Raw genomic sequence first — 20885 nt, 5'->3', positions numbered from 1 at the left:
GGAGCAAGAAGGGAAACACAATTAGGAGAGGAGACTTCTATGATACTATATAGGAGGTGGGAAACTACTTGTTGGCATTTAAGTATTTAGTTGTTATCTTGACATGTATAGATATGTAAGCAAGCACTTCGTTGGCAGCCGAGATCAACATTATAAAGAAAAGTCAGAGGCATGAGCCAATGCCCAGCATAATCTCTGGAAAAAGGCCAGCTTTTTGGAGAGTGTGGAGAAGATGAAACTGGTAGAAAGTCTCCAAGCAACCTGGCGATTGCTTGACACAGATTCCCATCCCAATCGTACGTCATTTCAATTGTCATAGGACACCTTCCTGAAAGGTGTTGAGAATGGCTTTGTAGATTAATCCTGAGAGCCACTGATCATGTTTTTTCATGTGTTCTTGACTCAGCCAAAATCCCCTAACTTCACTGAATATTTTGTATGGGCTTCTACCTGTGAGAGGCTAGGCTCCTATGGGCATGTCTATGGCAGAGAATATACAACAGTACAGTTGGCACTATACTTTAACAAGTAATTCTACTTAACGTTTGAAGAATTTCGAGACCAATTTTAGTGTCCATCTTTCCAAAGCAGGAGAAAGAAAACATAGCAAACATCATTAATCTTCTTCATAATGTAAACTTCCTTTCTGCTCCAAATTCTTTGCTACCCACCTTTCTACTGATGTGAGACTTAAGGAGTGTTGAAAAGTAGAACAGGACATCTCAGAGAATCAGAGTTCATTCCGTGGATATGAGGAACTGCATTTCTGGAGGTTTTTTGTGCTCCTCTTTGTTCCTTGACTGGAACATCAGGGATAATTCTAATCCGATAAAAGTGATCTCCTCATTTCCAGGGTTTACTTTAATTGCTCAAGAGTAATGTAAAAATAATGCCTTGATTGGTACTTTGATCATTGGGAGCAGCTTGTATAAAAAGAGGACTAGCACAAAGCTTGATGTACGGGATTTGAGGAAGTTTCTTTGCATTATGATGAGTACCACTCTGCTGAGTTCAGCTCTGTATCCTATTACTCTAAGTGGGGATCAAGTGGCATCTTTCTTGTGTTAGCCCTTCACTCACTAATAATATAAAGTCAATATGAAACCACACAACAGAAAAAGATGGAATCAGAAGCATGCCTGCGCATGGTAGTGACAGCTCTAGCAAAAAATGGTGGGACTCTCCATGTTCTGTGATCTCTGTATGTAAATCAGGTCAAATTTTAGACAATTTGATTCAAATCTTACTTGCACAAAAGCTATTACTTCAGAATCAATGGCACTTACACAAGTAACGTATGGGGCTGCTCCCCTTTTTCACAACAATGCACCCGACCTGCACGCTCAAACTAAATCAATGCACCGATTCTGAAGTAAATATGTCAGGATTTAGGCTTAGATAACTAAAAATTACATTGTCCTCATTTTCTTTGCTCCAAATCTGAGACTGGAAATGCAAACACTGGCAGCTACTACATGCAGTATTGCCATGGCAAGTAACAAGCAAATACTCCAGCGAAAAGACTTTTTTTTCCCCCTTCCATCATATTTCTCTGGGTACCAGAGCAGGGTTTATTATTTCTCATCGAACAACTAAACAATTACTTCTAGAAATCAAAAGAACACTCCCTACTGAAAAGAGTAAGAACTGTAAGAAATGCTACATCCAGTTTACTGTTTATTTAAAATTTTAAGAAAAAAGTTTCACATCGTCTATTGGAGACAGTATTAAACTTGGGAAGACCAGAGTTTAGAGTTTGTCTCCAAGCTGACCAAAGACAGAAAGTGTGGGCTCTGTGGAAAGAAAACACATTTATTTAAGGGAGCATGAAACATAATTTTTCTTCGAACTTAGAAAAAATTCCCTCTTTTCTCAGACTCATGAGAAAAGTTTCATCTGTCACTCAAATAGTTTCTTTATAGCTGCTCCTGTGATAGGTGTCACTTCCTTAGTGATACAATTAGGCATCCTGAAGAATGAAACTGCCCCACATATCACGCTTAAATTCAACAGCAGTTTGGTTATCTGATTCCCTACACACAGTCTGAAGAGAAGGCTGTGGTAGTTCTCTCTTGTTTCTATCTAAAAGAAATATGCAACTTTAGCAAAAAAGATAAAAATATCAGCCATACCAGTTCCAGCTGTAATTAAAAAACACAAAAAAATCCATCAGACTGTTCATCTGCTATTAAAACAGCTGCTTAGGATTTGTATGAAAGAATGAAATGGAATTATACCAGGACTCAAGGGAGAGGTCATATTTACAAAAATTCACTAAGACCATTAGTCAAAGGAAAACACTCAAAGATTCATTTTGCCTGCAAAGGCACAGGCACCGTGAACACGATTTCAAGACGCTGTTCACAGACGACAGATGTGAATGTTTTCCTGAGCACACTTTTCTCTGCAGCTGGGATATGGCAGACAGGCAGGAACCTGACTCAGTGGCACAGTACATAGAACAGGCCTGCAACAAGCCAGGATCAAGCAAGGCTGGGATCTTCAAGAACACCCAATGTTTCAATTTCTTTTGAAAGTCCTGAATAGCCCATTTTACTGGAATGAAAGGCTGTTAAAAAGTAACTGTATCAGAAGACCAAAACTGTGCTGATGCACTCGGAATGCTTATTGCTCCTAGGAACCCTTTCTTCAATTATCTTTCCTCTACTTTCTGCAGTTGATCCTGGTTTTAGTGCTTTTATCTCAGTGTCTTAGTCTGCCTTGCGGAAGTCTGTGAAAAAAGACTCCTATCAACTTACACAGGAGAAGAATCTGAAATTGGTTTTAGAGGCTTTCCAGAAAACAAAATCCCTTTCTTGGCCTATGCTTATGAATGAATCATTGTGTACATTTATGGAGCTACATGGAAAAGGGGGGAGGGGGGGGAAGGTTAAACTGTAACCCTGGGAGAATGGCATTTGAAAGTACTTTATAAAGTTTGGTCACAGAAATTATCTTTGTGAACTACTTTCAGGACACTTACAAGTTCTTTTTTTTTCATGCACTCCATAAGAATGATGAACAGCTGATGAGCTTGATTCCTGTTGTAGTTAAAGGTTTTCTGGATGGTGACTAGAAGCTGGTCCCTAAGGGATTCGCTTATTATCCTAAAAGAAAAATGAGACATAAAAGAAGACATTGCCAGAATTAACATATATTCAGAAGGCCTGCTGTTTGAGAAACAATTTTTCATCCACCAGTGCAATGACTTCATTTTGAAAATAAATGAAAACACGCAGCATCTTTGCATTCAGTACAGGTAAGGAGTTCATGAAGAGTTAACAGTAATTAGGAAATTCATATCCAGACTGGCTCTTATGCATCTCAGGACTTCAGCATTGATTTAAAAACTAGCAGGGAACTTGAACTATCCTTTCACCCTGGAATATAATGCAGGTAGCTCTTACTCCTGTTATATATTATAGATATACTTTTGTTAAGAAGTTCAGTCTTCAGGATTTCAGCAGTACACCTTACAGGACCCCTACCTTTGCCTCTACATGTTACAAGGCCCTTTGCATATAGCTAAAAAACCAAAAATATTTCACAATACTGATATGCCACCTTGGTTATCCTCTTAAACAGAGGATTTAAATTGCTAGTGTATCTGAAACCTCATAATACCCAACTGAGAAACAAACCAAAAGATTATTAAAGAAATTAGATCAAAAATATTCTAGAAAAGTCAGAAATGTTGATGTCTCAAAGCAATCTGAAACAGAGCCCTCCATTCTTCATCCATTTCCTAATAAAACACATGTATTTTCAGATGATGGTAAACATTACCAGCAGGCATTCAAAGCAGTGAGACAGCTGAGCCTACGAAGTGCAGTAAAATTCAAAGTTCATTGTGAGAAAATGATTCTTTTAGACAGCAGGGCTGACAAAAAATTCTCATTACAGACCTGCCTTACCAGATGAACACATTTATCTCATCATAATTATTGGAGAGGAAAATTGGACCCTGCATCATATGCACTGGGAGAGAAACTCATGCAGTGAGCAGATCTCAGACTGATCCTGATAAGCTCTTTCAATTACCTATGAGCTGACAGGAAGGACAAATGACAAAGAAAAAAAAAAAAAGAAGGAAAGTTTGTTCTAAGCTAAGGAGGCTTGGTTGATGGAAAGGAAAAGAAAGCTGCTGAATCATCAATATTGTTGGTAGGACTAAATACGTACTATGTGTAAACATCAAAAACATCCAGCATCAGAGCTGCTCTCCCAATTCAGCAAATAACATCTGCACTGCTTGACAATACTAGTTGTCTGCTTAATATTTAATCCAAGCTAAGCTTCAACTTCAGTCAAGGAAACAGGCTATTTCTTCAGCGCAAGACGGGTATGTCATACCCTAATCAAGACAATATACTAGGTTTTTGCCTGAATCTGGCTACTAAAGATAAAATCCTGATATTAACAATGACAATGGGGAATGTATGTTACTTGACTGGGAGAAGCAATATTTTAAATTAAAAATGCAATACTCTGCTTCCACTTCGAATATCTGTCAGGACAGATCTTATACTCTGCAGAGCAGATGAGCTCTACGCTGCTAGTGTAGGCTTTTTATCTTCTTTAAACTAACCATACTTTCTATCAACCAAAGAGGCAGACAATCAACCATAAAAGTAACAGATTCCAGAAAACTTTGGATTAGGAGTGACTTTTACAGATTCATTTGAGCAATGGCCAGGAGGGCTGTGGAGCAGAATGCTCCAGACAACATCCTCCACTCTGTTCATGACATCAGGCAGCACTGCTCTGAAGAACCATCACAGATGCAAAAAAAATAGCAAGAGAATGGAAGGAAGCTCTTCTGGTTTCAGCCGGAATAAAATTAATTTTTCTCCTAGCAGCTGGTATAGTGCAGTGTTTTGGATTTAGAATGAGAATAATGTCAACACACTGATGTTGTAGTTGCTGCTAAGCAGTGTTTACACTAAGTCAAGGACTTCTGAGCAGCTCATACTGTCCTGCCGGCGGAGGCTGAGAGTGCACAAGAAGCTGGGAGGGGACACAGCCTGAACAGCTGACCCAAACGAGCCAAAGGGGTATTCCATACCATATGACATCATGCCCAGTATATAAACTGGGGAAGTTGGCTGGGGGACACCATGGCTCGGGGTGGCTTGGGGATTGGCTGGGCACCCGTCAGCAGGTGGTAAGCAATTGTACTGTGCATCACTTGTTTTGTATATTCTATTATTATTATTTTCCCTTCCTTTTCTGTCTTATTAAACTGTCTTTATCTCAACCCATGAGTTTTACTTTTTTTTTTTTTTTTTCGATTCTCTCCCTCATCCCCCTGGTGGGGGGGTGAGTGAGCAAGCGGCTGTGTGGTGCTTAGTTGCCAGCTGGGGTTAAACCACGACAGAAGCCCAACATTTTTTCAGCTGGTCTGGCACTCTTGGAGAATGAAGCTCATTCACACAACACGCTAGAATCAGGCAGTCCCTGATCATCTTGTCCCTGAGGTGCTTTTTTATGAAGCTTTAATGAAAGCAAGGCACGTAGTCCTACATGGTCCTCCCGAGCAAGACACAGCTTTGGTGAAGATCTCAAAATCTTACCCTCCTTCTTCTGAATACTTGTGTGCAAATGACAGAATATCTGATGCTCGTCCACTACCATCACATATCACAACAGGGAGAGGGGGTTCTTCTCGTAGACACTCTAAGACAATGGAGATCACGTTGGGACCCCCTTCCACTATGAGCCCAACTACAGGAACACCTTGTCCCAGCCCTGCAAAAAAGAGAACAATAGAAACAAAAAAAGCAGTGTCATTGAAACTTAGTTTAAGAGGTTGAGATATTATGAGTGGACGTGATTTCTGTGTTACAGCATGACTTCAAACCAGAGCAGTTAGGAAAAATTATGGCCATTTCATGGCCAACACCAGCAAAAATGTCCATATGCCGTTTCATAGCCCCAAAAGGAAAAGAGTAAGATGTCTCTTTGCCCTTGCTTTTGCATCAGCTCCATACTGATCATTTTTTCCACTCAGTGTTGGTGAACTGTTTGTAATCTCTTTCGACAGACACAGTGTACAGATAAAACAGCTAACATGGTTCTCCTATTACTTCATTAGCTTCACTGTTACTTGGATGGCTCCCAGCTACTGTGTCTTTGGTGCTTTTAACTCTTCATTGTTACCTACAGAAAGTCTTCAGTAAGGTGACATATACCTACGCTTTCTCCTAAGATAAAAGTCTTTATCATAAGGCTGAAATGGCTGGCCGATGGAAGAGACGACAGCTGAGCATCCCTTTGCTGTCCCTGCCTCACTGTGATCTCCAGGCATAGGATGACAAAGGGAAGCCCACAGGTCACATGGTCTCAGTAGCCTTGGTCACAAGATACTTGGGGAAATGAAGGACAAAACATTACCTGCAGGCTGACTAATCCCACTGTTATAAGCATTTGAATTCAGTTCCTAACCTGTAAAATGACCAGCGCTTTATAAAGAAGATGCACTTTTTTGTACAGCTGAGAAAGCGCGAAAGAGTTCATATTTTCAGCCTTCATTCCTCTCTGAAGAACAGGAACACCATGCACAATAACAGCAGAAGCTTCCTGACATCCTCCTGTCAGTATACCCCAGCTCTGATAAGGAGGAGTCACAGAGCATGGGCCGGCCTGTGTGTCCATGAAATCCTTAGTGATTCCTGCTGAGATTTCCAGAAGAGGTGCCTGTGCTTGAAGTGATTAAAAAGAAACAAAACAACTCCCTGTATGTTGTTACTAGCAGGTGTACTGTAGCCCTTCACAGAACTCTTAATTCCTATGTGTATTCCCACCTTTGCCCTTTTCATGACAAAAATCACCAAACACTACTTAAATCAGAACCAGTATCCCCAGCCCCAGTGGTATTAAAAGAAATGATACAGAACATCTTGCCTCTGGGCCCTGAGTTCCTTATCTTCCAAGCCAGTGCTCCCTTTTACAATGTCACAACTCTCCTAGCACTTCTGCAGAAGACCAAGATGAAAAAAGCATAGCTAACGTTAGCCATTTCTAATGTCTGCGGGCAACAGTGCATGACACTGTCTCCACACTCAAAGGCAAGTGGCACCATTTTGGTGAGTTCAGTTTCTTAAGCTTACCGTAGGCAAAAAGCAGTACTTAAAGACTTTCCAGACTGTTTAGATATCTTGTGGCTGATCTCTAACTGCACCTTTCGGCTTTACCTGGCACTCTACGTCATTTTTCTGCTCTACCCATAAGAGCACTTAAGCCCTATTAGAAACTTTTGTAGAGTTCAATGCAATTGTCATTCTGAATAGGGACCTACACAGCTTACAATGGCGTCTGTAAGAAGTGAGAAAGGCAACTGGTAGAACAGATGTCTATTCTCCAGTAGCTCTTAATTGGTGTGGATTCAAAGACTATTAACTTTTTTTGGACCATTTTTAATTAGGTTGTTATTCTTTTTTATTTTTTAAAGTTGCTGGAAAACCACAGCTACTAAACTTTTTTATTTATTTAAAGAAATAATTTTTTTCTACAAAAATGTTAATGAAAAAATGTCTTTTCAAACAATTTTTTTCTAAGTAATGACAAAAAGAATTCTAGAAAGTTGTTTTAGAGAGGCTGTAACAAGTGGCAGAGATTTTAAAACTGCACAAAACTCTAAATATGAAAGCACTGATGTGAAATGATCTTGATAATGGCTTCATTAAAAAATCAAAATCCCAGCTGAGTTTATCTGGAAGACTGAAGAATTTTGAGTGTGATATTTCAAATAAAACAAACTCATATAAAAGGGAAAATAAAATGTTAGTATGAGCATTTGGAATCGGAAACCACTGAGCTGCACAGGATTCCTACAAACAGGAACTGTACAAAATCACCCCACCATTCTGTGTATTTACTGATGCTTATGAATTCTAGCTAGAAGCGCACAAATTCTTTACATTTCCCTTTCCTTAAATTCTTACTGCTTTTAAGCTTCTCCTCACTATTATTTGTCACCTTTTCTTCCTCCCTTTATGCAATCCTTACTTTCCTGGGTTTTCCGTGCTGTTAGATGTGGGCTCTTTCACCACTCATGACCAGTTTAGTCACACAGTCCTGATCAAATTCCTGCTAGAAAGAGCTGGAAGAAGCATTTAATTTCAATACCCTTCTTCCCTCCCTTCCTTTAAGATGTTATGTTTACAGTTTGCCCCACTGTACTTACGTGTGTTAATTTTCTGGAGGGAAATGTGTTTTTCCAACTGACGTCGTAACTTTACTTCAGCTCCATATTTACCTAGCGTACCATTGTCTGCCAGAATGAAGTGGGTATGGGAGCTGTTGAGCACAGAGAGCTTACTTAGAGGGTTTGACATTGTTTGGTAAACCCGTGTTACCTGTGTGTCAAAAGGATAGATGCACCTAGATTAGAACTAAGAAGTAAAGGTGAAAGTCCCCCCCACCGCCCAACAGAAGCACATGCCTTATGAGGAAACAAATCAACCAGGCCTTTATAACCAAAAATAGAGGAGAATTAGAAATGGAGCTTGCTTTTACATTCAAAACTTGAACTCTTCACAGCAGTGTTTTCTTTGGAGGATGACAGTCACATCTGTGCACTCTCCTGCGTGCTCCCCTAAGCTCATTAACGTACTGTCCTTGATCACACACTGTCTTACATAATCCTCTTACTGCATTAGAAAATACATTCTCATTTGGAGTTCCTAGTAATTAATATGCCACTGCAGAGTACCCATCTACAATAAACGCCAGCCTTGTACACATAAAGGCCCTTACATGATTTATAGAAATCTCAGCATGCCACACTCAAGTTAGGACCTAAAACTCTCACCACAGAGAGGTCTCTACTATTGAAAGCAATGGAAACCTCACCAGCTCCACATTTACTTTGAGGTGATACCTGACAACCTGACAAACAAACAACAGCTTTTCTTCAAGAACTTGTTCAATTTCAGCTCTTAGGCATGCTTTAGAAACAGTGAAAGTATTAATACTCCAAAAAGATGAACAGTGTATTTTGTTACACAGCTGACATTGCTAATTACACAGGAGTTTCCTTAAAGACTTACATCTTTTCCTATCAAATCTTCCTTGTTTTCTACAATGCCCCACGGTGCAATTCCTATGGCACATATTCGTCCTCTGGATTTGGAAGAATGATCTTTCAAGGCATCTCCCACATGACGAATGACACCTATAGGTACAATTAATTTAATTCATTCTTGGCACTTTTGAGAGATCACTAAAGAACAGAATTTTCTTCTTGCTTCTCACGGAGCTACCTGCTTTTCTGGATTGCTTTCACTACTAAACTGGTATCTCTACTTTATAATAGAACATGCAATGCAGACAAACCCATGCTTTTATTTTGTAATAGTTGCATGTAAATCCTATTGCCTTCTCACATCCTTGTTCTGGATTCAATGAAGTCTTTGAAAGACTTGCCCAGTTACTTAACTTGCTACAGTGTAATCTGTACCATTGTCTGGAAATCTATTATTCATTGTACACAATGCTAAACACATACAGAATGCTATCACTAGGGTCTGAGTAAGCAAAAAACGCAACCCTACAGTTATCCTAGAAATATTTTTTCACTTAAAAATTATTCTGAATAGCAATCATCACCTTCCCTTAAAGACATTAGACCTTTGTTGCAAAATGGAAGTCGAAGGAATTAATTATCTTACATAGTTTTCTGAGAAATAACTTGATATAAAGATTTATTTCAGCTAAGTAAAGATATTGTTACAGAAATATTATAGTGAAAGTTTGCATCTGATTGTTTTTTGAAGATCACTCAGAACTGATATTAGCATAAACGAAATTAATTAGAAACCAACTGGTCTCAAAATGTAACAATATATAGGGAATCATCAAAACAGCTATTTTTCAAAGTCTTTCAAATTTTGGACATTGTATCAGACACCGTTTTTTTGACAGAATCCTGCAACAGTGCCAAAAACCTCCTGGTGGAGTTATGTGGAGTTATGTGGAGTTGCTGTACAACTGATGTTTTAGATATGGTCGAAAAGGAAACACAGAAACATAAAACTGTTTCAGGTGGCCAGAAGACCGGAGGAAAATGCAAACAGGAGATTGCAACGTCTTCAAGTAGAGACATTTACAACTGACTTCAGGTTTGTGTTTCAAGATTGCTAATTTACAGCCATTCATTTAAGAACAAATATCTTATATAATTACAAGACAGACCGTGTGCATGTGTGGTGGTGGGTGATTCTATGGAGACAGTGACTCAGGGACATGGCATTTAAGGTGGATTATCAGTTGATCACTAACTCTCAGAGAGATCACACAGCCTGAAGACTAACTCAGTCCTTGGCTGCATGAACAGGGAAGTGTCAAATGGAAGCAGAAAGCCTGTTTTACTTCAGGGATTAAAAGCTTCACCAAGCACTGTCTCAAAAATTGCAGTGTCCAAAATTCAAGGCTGTTAAAAAACTAGAGAGAGTTCAAAGCAGAGATGTGATAATGACTGAAGGACTGGAAAACATGCTTAGTGTGAGAGTTTTATGGAACTCAGCCTGTGCAGTTTCACAAAGAGCTGTGTATGAAAACATGCTCAGGAAATATACTTTTAGTAACAGAAAGATCTTTGTACAAAAAAACCAGTAAGAAGCTAAAGCTAGGCAAATTTGGAGTAGATTTCTTAACTACAAGGATAACCAACCACTGAAAAAAAAGTATTATAACTAGTGGTAGATTCCTTGCTACTGAAACCAAGGATGAAAGTTTTTTTCAGGGGAAACACCGAGTAATGCAAATCGATACTGACCCAGGAAAATCTTATGGTCTGGGCTGGGTAGGAGATTAACACAAATGATTACAATGCTCCTTTTTTGGTCTAGTGGCTAATGACTCATTCATGTAGACTTAAATCTTCTGCCTGTAGGAAAGATTAGTGAATGAACATCACTGAATTCTTAAGTAAACTAAAAGTGCTGGTAATTGCTTACCTGTACTAACACCTCCAGTGAAAATCCAAGCTCCTGTGGTCATGGCAGCCTTTATCAGACCTTTTCCAAATACTTGCTTTAATTTAGGTTGCATTTCAAAGTTCTGGAGGCCTCCATGGACTGAGATTAAGAGTTTGGGCAGTTCCAGTTGCCAGTCTTTCACCATGAGATGCAGCAGAGAATCTGGTTTAGTGTCATATGACACACGGATATACTGCAAAGAGCAATGTGTAATATTATCATCCCATCTGCTCTGTAAATTGTCTATTGACTGAGTAAAGAATGGTGCCTTCCATCTTGAAGAAAGAGTTTTACAATTTTTAAGCAACACATTATTAAATTTCTCTGCTGCTTATGATTAGAAAAAACAGGTTGAAATCTTTCACTTCGCTCCTGAGAATCTACCATTCACTTCATGAATTTTAAAAGCACCACTTTCCTCTCTTCACCTGCAAAACTGACTGCAAGCGAGTGATCCTAAACTCTTATTACAAATCTGCATTGCTGGAAGCCAGCTATTTAAAATGACTGGAAGGTGTTTTGTATTGTTCCTAAAACCTCTGGTTTGACTGCCAAAGAGAACCAATGACCTTCATAAGAAATAGGAGGCTTATGTTACATTTTATCCCATTCACTGTTGATGTACATATTTCTGCCTCTGAAGCAGTGATTTGCATTCTTCTCAGTTTAGTTCCACCATTGTGATTTCTTTTTAAATTCTGTCAAAGAAAACTATGAAATAAACTCGTGTTTATTTCTGCTTTAAAAACAAACCACCACTAACAAAAACTACCAACCTCTCCCATACATTTTGGACAAGTTTTTGCAGTGTGGTTGTCTCGAGTGGCAGTCTCAGCAGTGAGATAAGAAAGCAAATGGGCAAAGAAACAAATCTAGGTTTGGATTTGTTCAGAAGAGAGGCAAAACAGAAAGAGATTTTTTGCAGAAGTTTGACTTGCTGTTACTTCTACTACTAAGAAAAGTCAACAGTCCATTTTCCAGCTCTGTCAGGCCTCCGTCATTCAGGAAGGCAAGATTAATTTCTATTTTTATTAGATTTCAAACCTTAGGAAAAAATCTGTATCCATGCTGGGTTATTTGGCCCACAAATCTAAAACAAACAGATGGAATCTTGGGCATTAATACATGCAGCTGCCTCCTTAGCTGGTATTTACTGACAGTAACTTCAATGAAACTGTTTCATCAAGACATTATAAGGTGCTTCCTAAATAGGCATTATTTTTCTCTTGCCTTTTCTCTCTCTGTCTCTTTCTGAGCATCTTGTCCACACCTTCCTGAGACAGCAGAGAGACCTCCTTTGAATTCAAAGGATTAAGCACTGAGTGAGCTGGAATCCTGACACTTATCTATTAAGCTAACAATACCAGATGAATATCTTAGAGTAGCCTATGCTCCTTACCATGGCCTTATTTGAATGTCCTCCTCCCTGGAATTCAAGGTTTCCATAGGCATCAGTTGGGTATGTTTGGGTGTGTTTACTGACGGACCATTTCTCTGGCTGAGCCTCCACTTGCTTTGTTTCTTCTCCATTTTTATTAGCTGTTACACTTGGAGGAGGTGGAGCATGTTGGTTAATGAGCTGGCCACAGCAGCACCTGTAAGTTAAAATTTGAAGCGACTTTGATTACAGTATCTTCAATATTGTATAGTGATTAAAAAAAAAAAAACAAAACAAACAAAAAAACCCCCACAGAAATTACATTTTCAACTGACCATGCCTTGCTCTACATGAATCATAGAAACACCTCTTCTAGGTCATATCTGTTGTATTTGCAGACACACATATGCCAGAATTACCAGCCCACAGGTGTTTCTTAACAAGCAAAGATAAAAAATTTCACTTCACTTCTGTTATACACTGGAAAGCTGTTCCAGGCTTTCCCTCTAGGACAGGGAAGGAGGAAGAATGCAGAACAGGAGCAGTGACCATCTGTTTCTTACTCAGAGCTGACAGCCAGCATGTGACATAAACTGTTACATTATCCAAACAAGCTAGACCACAATTTAGCTAGCCCATGCAGTAGCAGTAATACTAATATTTGGACTAAGAATTCCAGTCCCCCTCTATAGTATTGTTACTGGTAGTGTCATACCAACTGTGAAGAATGGTGCCACTTGCTTCACAATGCACATTTTTGCACCCTTGCTTTCAGAATTCAGCATGAATTTATGCTCTGGTTTGCAAAGCTAGGAACCAACAACTCACTGCCTCTCCTGCTGCCCAGCCTTATCATCTCTGTATGACATATCCCATGGCTCTGTACGGATTCGAATGCAAGCATGTCCTGTCATCTCCCTTTAAGGGCAGTGAGTAAACTCGATCTCAGTTTCACATGTCTAAATCCAAGTCAAGTCCAGTTTCTTCAGTATTAACCTTTTCTGTTGGCCAAAACAAAAATTTCAGATGTTACCTGCTAACGTCTTTGTTGTTGGCAATTACATAGATGCATTCTCTTTTTGAAAAGGTCTTCTCTATCCAAGCCTTTTGACCCTTAAAAGGGAGAAAAAATAAGAACGTACTGAAATATTTCTGTGTGGCAGATTTACCTTCTATTTTCATCTATTGTTTTTAAAAACAAGCACTGAATTAATTTAATCACTTTTAAACACCAGATACATCTACTCATGAAGCAAGATGGTGATGTGAACTTTCCATGACTTGGATAAAATTCAGACCTCGAATGTGTGTAAAAACCTTTATGCACAAAGATGCTGGTCTTGAAGTTACAATGTTTATCTGAAGGTCTACCCAAAAATGCAGCTGCTTCTTCCTACTTTAGTAAACAGAAAATGGACTCAAAGTAGTACAGAAAAACAGCATAAATTGTGACATAAATAGATTAATAGTATTTACTCCAAATAATACTTCAGTATTGTTCTTTGTATGTAGAAATTGCTTCCCACAAACTTTCCCTGCTTGATGAACAGTCTTCTCAAAATCATTTTTTCCTGTTGTAAATCAAGTTCCAGTCATTCCTAAGGCATCTTACTCTTAACGAGGTGTGTCTCAGGAGGAGGCGTTCCTTAAACTGAAAGAACATTTGACAGCAAAAGTACAAAACCCTTCAGTATCTGTGAAACAGGAGGAGGAAAACAACCTTGAAGACAAAATAAAATTGTGTTGGCTTATTACACTGTGTTTGCAAACGAGAAATTAGACCAAGCTCACAGCCATTTTAAAAACAACGATGTGTAGGCAAGCTAGAACAAAATCATAGATCTGCCCAATGCGGTTAGAAAGTCTGTTGCAGAAGTGTAGTCCAGTTGAGTTTGGGAACACTGAAGGGAGAGTTCAGAAATAGCTGCAGGCCAGAGTTTCCCATAGTTTCTTACTTGCAGACCCCAGGCCTTCTCTGTCCCTGCAACCATCAAGAAGGCAAAGTATCATCATGATTGCAAAAATAAACCAACATTTAGTGGTGAACTTAAAAAAGTGAACTCAAAAGCAGCCTTTTAATTTTAAAGGAATGAAAAATGTTAAAAACACTCACAATTTGATGACACTGATAACTTTGCCTTTCTGATAAAAGCCGCTTCTTCTGAGTTTGAATTAGGGAATTGCATCTTAATTAATTTTTCAAGTAGCAAGCAAATGTTGTATGTTTTGCTTTAGTTTCCTCTGTGGAAGTGAAATTAAATTTTTGCAGAGACAAAAGCTAAAAATGACACGAAAACTTCCAGGGCATTTTCAACAAAACAAATGGGCCTTTTCTAGAGAAAGAACTAAAAACCCTGCTGATTTCCTGACTTAAGAAAGTCAACTGCAGATTTCTGTCAGATGAATGCTCTGCCAGCCTGTCTGGTAATAGCTTCGAGACTGGACTAGCCCCCTAAGTGCTGCACAGGCTACAGCATGATGAATAGAGGGTGTGGTAGGTCATCTTTTTTTCTTGTGTGAGGCAAGAGCTGTCTCTGAAGTTCCTTTGTTTGTTGACTTGTTAGTTCCTGTCTGGCTTCTTAGTTTCCTCCAATATGTCTGAAATAATAGAAGACTACTTGAAGTTCCCTCATTGCAAATAATTGCAAGTAAGTTGCAAACCCAAGCTTCTACCTTCATGAAAAAGCTGTCCATAATCTGTCCAGGTACATAAATGTTTGCCTCTTTCAGGTGCCTCTGAGCCAGAATGCCTTGACGGTCAGTGGTCTGGGAGATCCTGCACATTTGCTCTCCACTCTAATATACTTACTGATTTACCACGGCAGAACCACCTCATTCCATTTTAAAAGGAGTTGTTTAGGAGCTCATAGCACCACAGAGCAAGCAAGAGTTAAGAACTCATTAGACAAAACTTCATGTAGCTTACAGCGTTACTTGCTTCCTGAATGACAAGACACGTATTTCAGGCATTTAGCATGAAGAGCTTGATTATGTAGTAAATTTTGAAGGAAGAGAGTGTTAAATTTAATATCTAAAGGCCATGTGACTTGGTCAGCTTTCCTGTTTCGACTCCATACATTCCTTCTTCAAATGAACCTAAAAAGCCTTTGTTCCCAAAAATATTTAAAAGGTTCTTTTCATATGCTTTCTGGCAAGGCTTTTACAAGATGACAAGTTTTAGCAATAGTATTATTAGAAACAGAGCTCAGAACATGCTTTAGTTTTATAGCACCAGAGTCTAGTTATTGAGGTGCAGTTCTAGAAAAGTACAGAAGAAAACACCCAAGACAGGGAGATCCACCAGGCTCTGTGCTATGCAGAGGTGGGTGGTTACATCAAACAAATGCCGTTTACCTGTTCAGAACCAGATTTTGCTAATTCACAGGTATTCAGGCTGTTCAAAATATTCAGAGCACCAAAAATAGTCTATTTGATTGGAATTACACTAGTTTTTCAAAATTAATCCAAAACCACACAGTGCCCAAATTCACTGCTGTTTTACAACTATGTCCAATGTTGTTACTTGTGCTTATATACACCGTACTAGTTTATGACCTTTAATGTTATAAAATGAGCTTAACAGGAACCTGTTACAGAGGTTACGTAATTTATCTACTTTAAAAATTATATATTTTCATTTTAATTAGTTTTTAATTAATTTAGGTTTTATTATTATTATTTTACATATTTTAAACATATTCACTTTTTTCCCCAAATAAAATTTTAGACTTCTGTGTGGTCTCTGATAACTCCTTGACTGAGTGACACAAATGCCCAAATCAATCCCACAGTGCAGGAAACACTCTTCAAAATATAAATGGTAACAGATGCTGCGCATTTAACTGTTCTGTAGAGAATACTGGAAAATGCAAGCTAGAAATATTCAAACAACTTGGATTTTTACACTATGTCATTGAGTACTGCTTTACCTTATCCCTCATAGCTTACCAAAGAAACAGAGTTTCCTTTGCTATTTTGTATGCTTCATGTAAAAACATGGGTTTTACAGCTGAGCTCTCAGCTGTGCAGTCGTTCAAAAACCCCTCTCATAGGAGGTCTATTATCTACTGCTACATTGAAAAAAACCTTACATACTCACACCTAAAAACGCTGTTAGAAATCAGTTACTATAGGCACTACAGTTGGACAACACATTATGCTCTACTGGCTTATTTTTCTGTGCTAATGAGAGGAAGGCAAAAGCAGGCTTTACAGACCGGGGAAATAAAACCTCAGCACATTTGGTCAGCCTTTGAAGTTTCACTGCTTTTGTCTATTTAATCTGCTTAACCAAAGCTTCATTATAATCCAGTGCAAATACTTGAGCAAAAACATTCACTGTCAGAAAACGGGCACTTTCCTCACTTATTTGATACAGATTCTATACATTTCTCTCTCTGGATTGAAATTTACTTGGTTTCTTGAGGAAAAATTTAAGTATGCATACTGTTTCTTGTGAGTTTGAAAAAAATAAGTGCTTTTTAACAGCCTTGGAATGGATGAATTGTTAAAGGACTATGACAGATCTGCTACAGTTTTCAGACCAACAGCCAGTGGGAGCATTAGGCTGACAAATAGTTTCTGCCAGCAAGATTATGGCACTAAAAAACACTGCACATTTTCCATTCACCTCTAAGAAACACAAAAAAAAGCAACATCCCAACTTGTCGACAGTAGTGAAGTTCAAACCTGTTTATTATTGCAAATCCTGAATGTACTAATCAGAATCTAATTTTGAAAAAACACATTTCAGATGTTCAGTGGCATATTTGTTCTCCTTTATGAAAACTGTCAACGGGTCTCCTAAATTATGATAAAAACAAAACAAAAAACCACTGCTAATTCTTGGTTTTCAGCCTAGAAATCAATATGTTGCTGAGAAATAGTATTAATTAATACTGGGTTTATATTATTCCACTTTACGGATTTGTTAGTTCTCTTTAGCATTAAAAGAAGGTGTCCTCCTGCAGAAAGGAACGCAAATCAGTGTCGTTGATTTGTAAATCATGAGTTAACAGACTCAAGACCCTACACAAATAGTCACCTTTCTAACACAGCCATTAATAAACACAAGAACTAGTTCTACAAAGACCAGTTGTCCTTTGACTATCACAAATGAACTACACTATTTGCTGAGTAACACGTATATCTAGGGCTGCAGACATGCAGTAACTGAAAATTTTCTCTCACCACCACATACAGACAATTCCAGTTTGCTGCTAAATTAACATTAAATTTTATGTATTTCACTTCATATATAACCACCCATTCAATGAACAAGTACTGGGCCTGAATTTCAGGCTGTACCAAAACAGAGCCCGCAGCTCTGTTTCAATGCAGCTTAATGCAAGAGCAGCAGGCGGGCTCTGGACCAATGCACCTCTGGTGAAAATCCAGGGTGGGAATTGACACAGGAGAGCAAAGCCACTGGAAACGTCATGCTACAAACTTACACGCCATTGTGCCACCAGAAGCTGTGAATTTCAGTTGTCATATACCTCTGCAGGATAGCAGCAGTATTTAGTGTCTGTGAATAATCATAATGATAAAACTACCACCAAAAGAAGTGAAAGAATTTGGGGGATGAAAGGGGGTCAGGGATGAGTCTCGTAGTGTTGTTGGAGCACATCCAAAGCCCAAACTCAACCAGACCTAAAGCCAATGTAGTGAGCCCCCTCAACTGCCATGATCCCCAAAGAGAGATGCTCCATGCAACAGGGACACGTCTTTGCTGGATGGCTTGGCATGCTTGACTTGGTTACAGGATGGGATGGGGCTTTGGCATTATCTTGCAACCGGAGAGTATCCACTGTAGGACAGCTCTTTGGCACCCAGAGCCCTACTAAAGAGCACACGCTCCCCAGCTGCTGCACTCCAGTGAGGCTTTGCCTGGACCAGGCACAGCTGGTCAGCAGACAAGTGGGCATGCAAACAGCAGTGCTTGGTGCATGGAGCCACGTACAGAGATTAGACGCAGCAGACAGTGCCTGGCACACGGATGCAATGGGTGAGTAGGCAGGGGACCAAATGAATGTGTGTCATGCACAACACAGGGTTTGACAAAGCTCTTCAGGCTAAATCAAGCACAGAATAATACAAAAATGGAGTTGGCTGGGCAGCAGAGCTGACATGTGTGGAATAATACAAATTACTTGCACCAACATCTTGTTAAGATGTGGATTGATTACTCTCATTTATGGAAACACTGTAACCCTGTTCACACCATCTTACCAACATTTCTTGGTAATCCTCCTTTAGCTTGCAGTATGCTGCAAAAGGTGGTATCACCAGGGAAGTCAAATCTCAACTGTGTTGCCCAATTATTTAATTAGAATGCTCTACAGAATTAAACTAGGATATTTATGCCAGATTTGAGCAAAGAGATGTTTGCTTTGATGAGACAGTGAGAGAAAGAAGTAATCTGGAGCTGGAACAAAATTCATACCGTGAGCATGGGCATGGTGTGTGCCCAAGTCCATTTACCGTGTAAACAAGTCCACGGACTTTTGTAAATGCCATGTAGGTAATCACATTCAGTTGCTGTTACTTGAGAGAAAACAAGTAAGAACTCTGCCCAATAAACAATTGGGAGAAAAAAGAAAAGAAATCATTATATCAGCAGAATCCCTGTTATGTGGAACTTAAAAACTGATACTAGAAAGATTTCTATTTTGTGCTGCCTTTAAATGCAACATCCCAATTACACTATCCATCATTCTTCACTTTGAAGGAATAGTTTTTCCAAGTGCCCAATTAATCAACCTTTCAGGTGATTAGTTCTACCCAGAACAATTGTCCTCCCAATAACAGTGTTCTTGCCTGCAGAAAAATACTCCAAACTATGTGATGAATGTTAATAGCCAATTTTGTAGCCACTCATGAACTGGTTAAGATTTTAAGTTGGTCATTGCTAAGAAATACAGTGCATAAAACCATAATGCTATTTCAAATTTGTGTTATGTCACTAGGGAGCCAGAGCCATGAACAATGTCCCCAACTACAGAACACGGTGACAACCTGAGAATCTAAACTAAATTTCCAAAACCCTAGTTTGCATGAGTTATATCAAAAACAGTTTTTTGTACAACTGATAATAGTTTTACAATTATTAGAATATGAAGTACCAAACAATATCCAATAGGAAGAGGATCTCTTATATTGTTTGCTAATAAGTATAGCATCAAGAAGGGATTTGTAACAGTTGTAAGACTCTTTCAAATAAAAGACTATTTCCTCAAGACAATTCTTATTCTCATCCTGCTGTATTTTTCATATGGTTCAGTTTGAACCCATGCTCTTGTAGCAACCTTGTCAGGGAACCATTTGCTCTGTGGTTGAGACTAACACACAACAGGCAGTATGGCAGTGTCAGTAAGCAATATTGTTATTTCAAATGGAGGCCAGAAATCACTCCTGCTGATGATGTGGAAACCAGTAAGTAGTACTGCATTGCACAGAGAGCTGTAATGAGCTTTCATGCCTTCATTATGCTTTGTGTTCCTGGCCTGCTGGTGAGGCACGCAGCAAACATCCGCTGAAACAAGAGGAATAATTTTCTCTTCACATTCATTAACTTAGGGACACAGCCTACAAAAGGAAGTAACAAGCTCTCTTTTCAAAGTTAACACAATTCTGCTGCATCTCTTACAGATACACAGCTCTTCCTCACAGGCTTAGAGACGTGAAAAACAGCTATAGCCTCAACAGCACAGCAGACCTGGCTTGCTCTGACATGGCTGGATATACCCAGCTCCAGCACAAAGTCCATGGAGGCACATTAGTAACGTGTGTTGGATGAGCTCAAGCACCCTACTGAGAGGCAGGCACAGCTGCTTGGGCACAGCTCAGCATTAATATAACTATATAGCTAGTGCAACCAAAATAAAGCAACTAAACAACCATTTAGAGCATACCACAGTACAGCTTGGCTCAGTGCTTGCCTGCAGAGAACATACCTTGTGTAGTTCTGCAATGGAGAAAATTTTTTTTGCGTGAAATGTAGAAAGAAACTCACTGAGCAGGTTACACATGACAGCTACCACATTTTAAGGTAGCAAAAGCCATTCCTGCGACAGCTCAGCCCCATCCCTTACTGTACCAAATTTCAGGGAAGAGATTTTCTAAGAAATGTTAACAATAATGTATAAACTCCATTTGTTACCTATTTCAGTTCTGTTATTAACTTGCCAAATCCTCCTCCTGTCTTTAGCCCTTCTGTTCTAGATGCTAGGGAGATGAAGAACACAAATATGTATCTGTACTTAGCCTCCTTTCTGAGATCTGTTTTGATTTTTTTCCCCCAAAAAAACCTTCAGCCTGCGGACACTCCATATAGCCAGTTTTACTCCAAGATCTTAATAAGTGGCAGAGTTATAACAAACACAAACCAAGATGCTAGGATGGGAAGTGTTGAGCAACTTTATCTATGGGTAGTGGAGTCATCCCTGCCTACAAGTAACCATTCTCAAGAGGCCCAATATAGCAGGGAGAGACAGGAAACAGTCTCTAACATGATGCTAGCCAAAGTA

At 39.1% G+C, this 20885-nt stretch overlaps 1 protein-coding gene across 1 annotated transcript in view; it reads right to left on the bottom strand.

Annotated features, from left to right (window-relative positions):
• The window catches only part of TRPM1 (transient receptor potential cation channel subfamily M member 1), a 91365-nt gene that overhangs the window by 35906 nt on the left and 34574 nt on the right, over positions 1 to 20885 (bottom strand). Inside the window, exons 2-8 of the mRNA XM_050903494.1 lie at positions 13391 to 13470; positions 12379 to 12574; positions 10959 to 11172; positions 9051 to 9175; positions 8186 to 8357; positions 5574 to 5748; positions 2984 to 3107 (exon numbers count right to left, since the gene is read on the bottom strand). Coding sequence (XP_050759451.1) covers positions 2984 to 3107; positions 5574 to 5748; positions 8186 to 8357; positions 9051 to 9175; positions 10959 to 11172; positions 12379 to 12574; positions 13391 to 13470 — 1086 coding nt within the window. The remainder of the gene's footprint in view (positions 1 to 2983; positions 3108 to 5573; positions 5749 to 8185; positions 8358 to 9050; positions 9176 to 10958; positions 11173 to 12378; positions 12575 to 13390; positions 13471 to 20885) is intronic.

The sequence above is a fragment of the Gymnogyps californianus genome, chromosome 11 (assembly GCF_018139145.2).
Source record: "Gymnogyps californianus isolate 813 chromosome 11, ASM1813914v2, whole genome shotgun sequence".
NCBI classification, from domain to species: Eukaryota; Metazoa; Chordata; class Aves; order Accipitriformes; family Cathartidae; genus Gymnogyps; species Gymnogyps californianus.
This window is presented reverse-complemented; position numbering and strand designations above follow the sequence as displayed.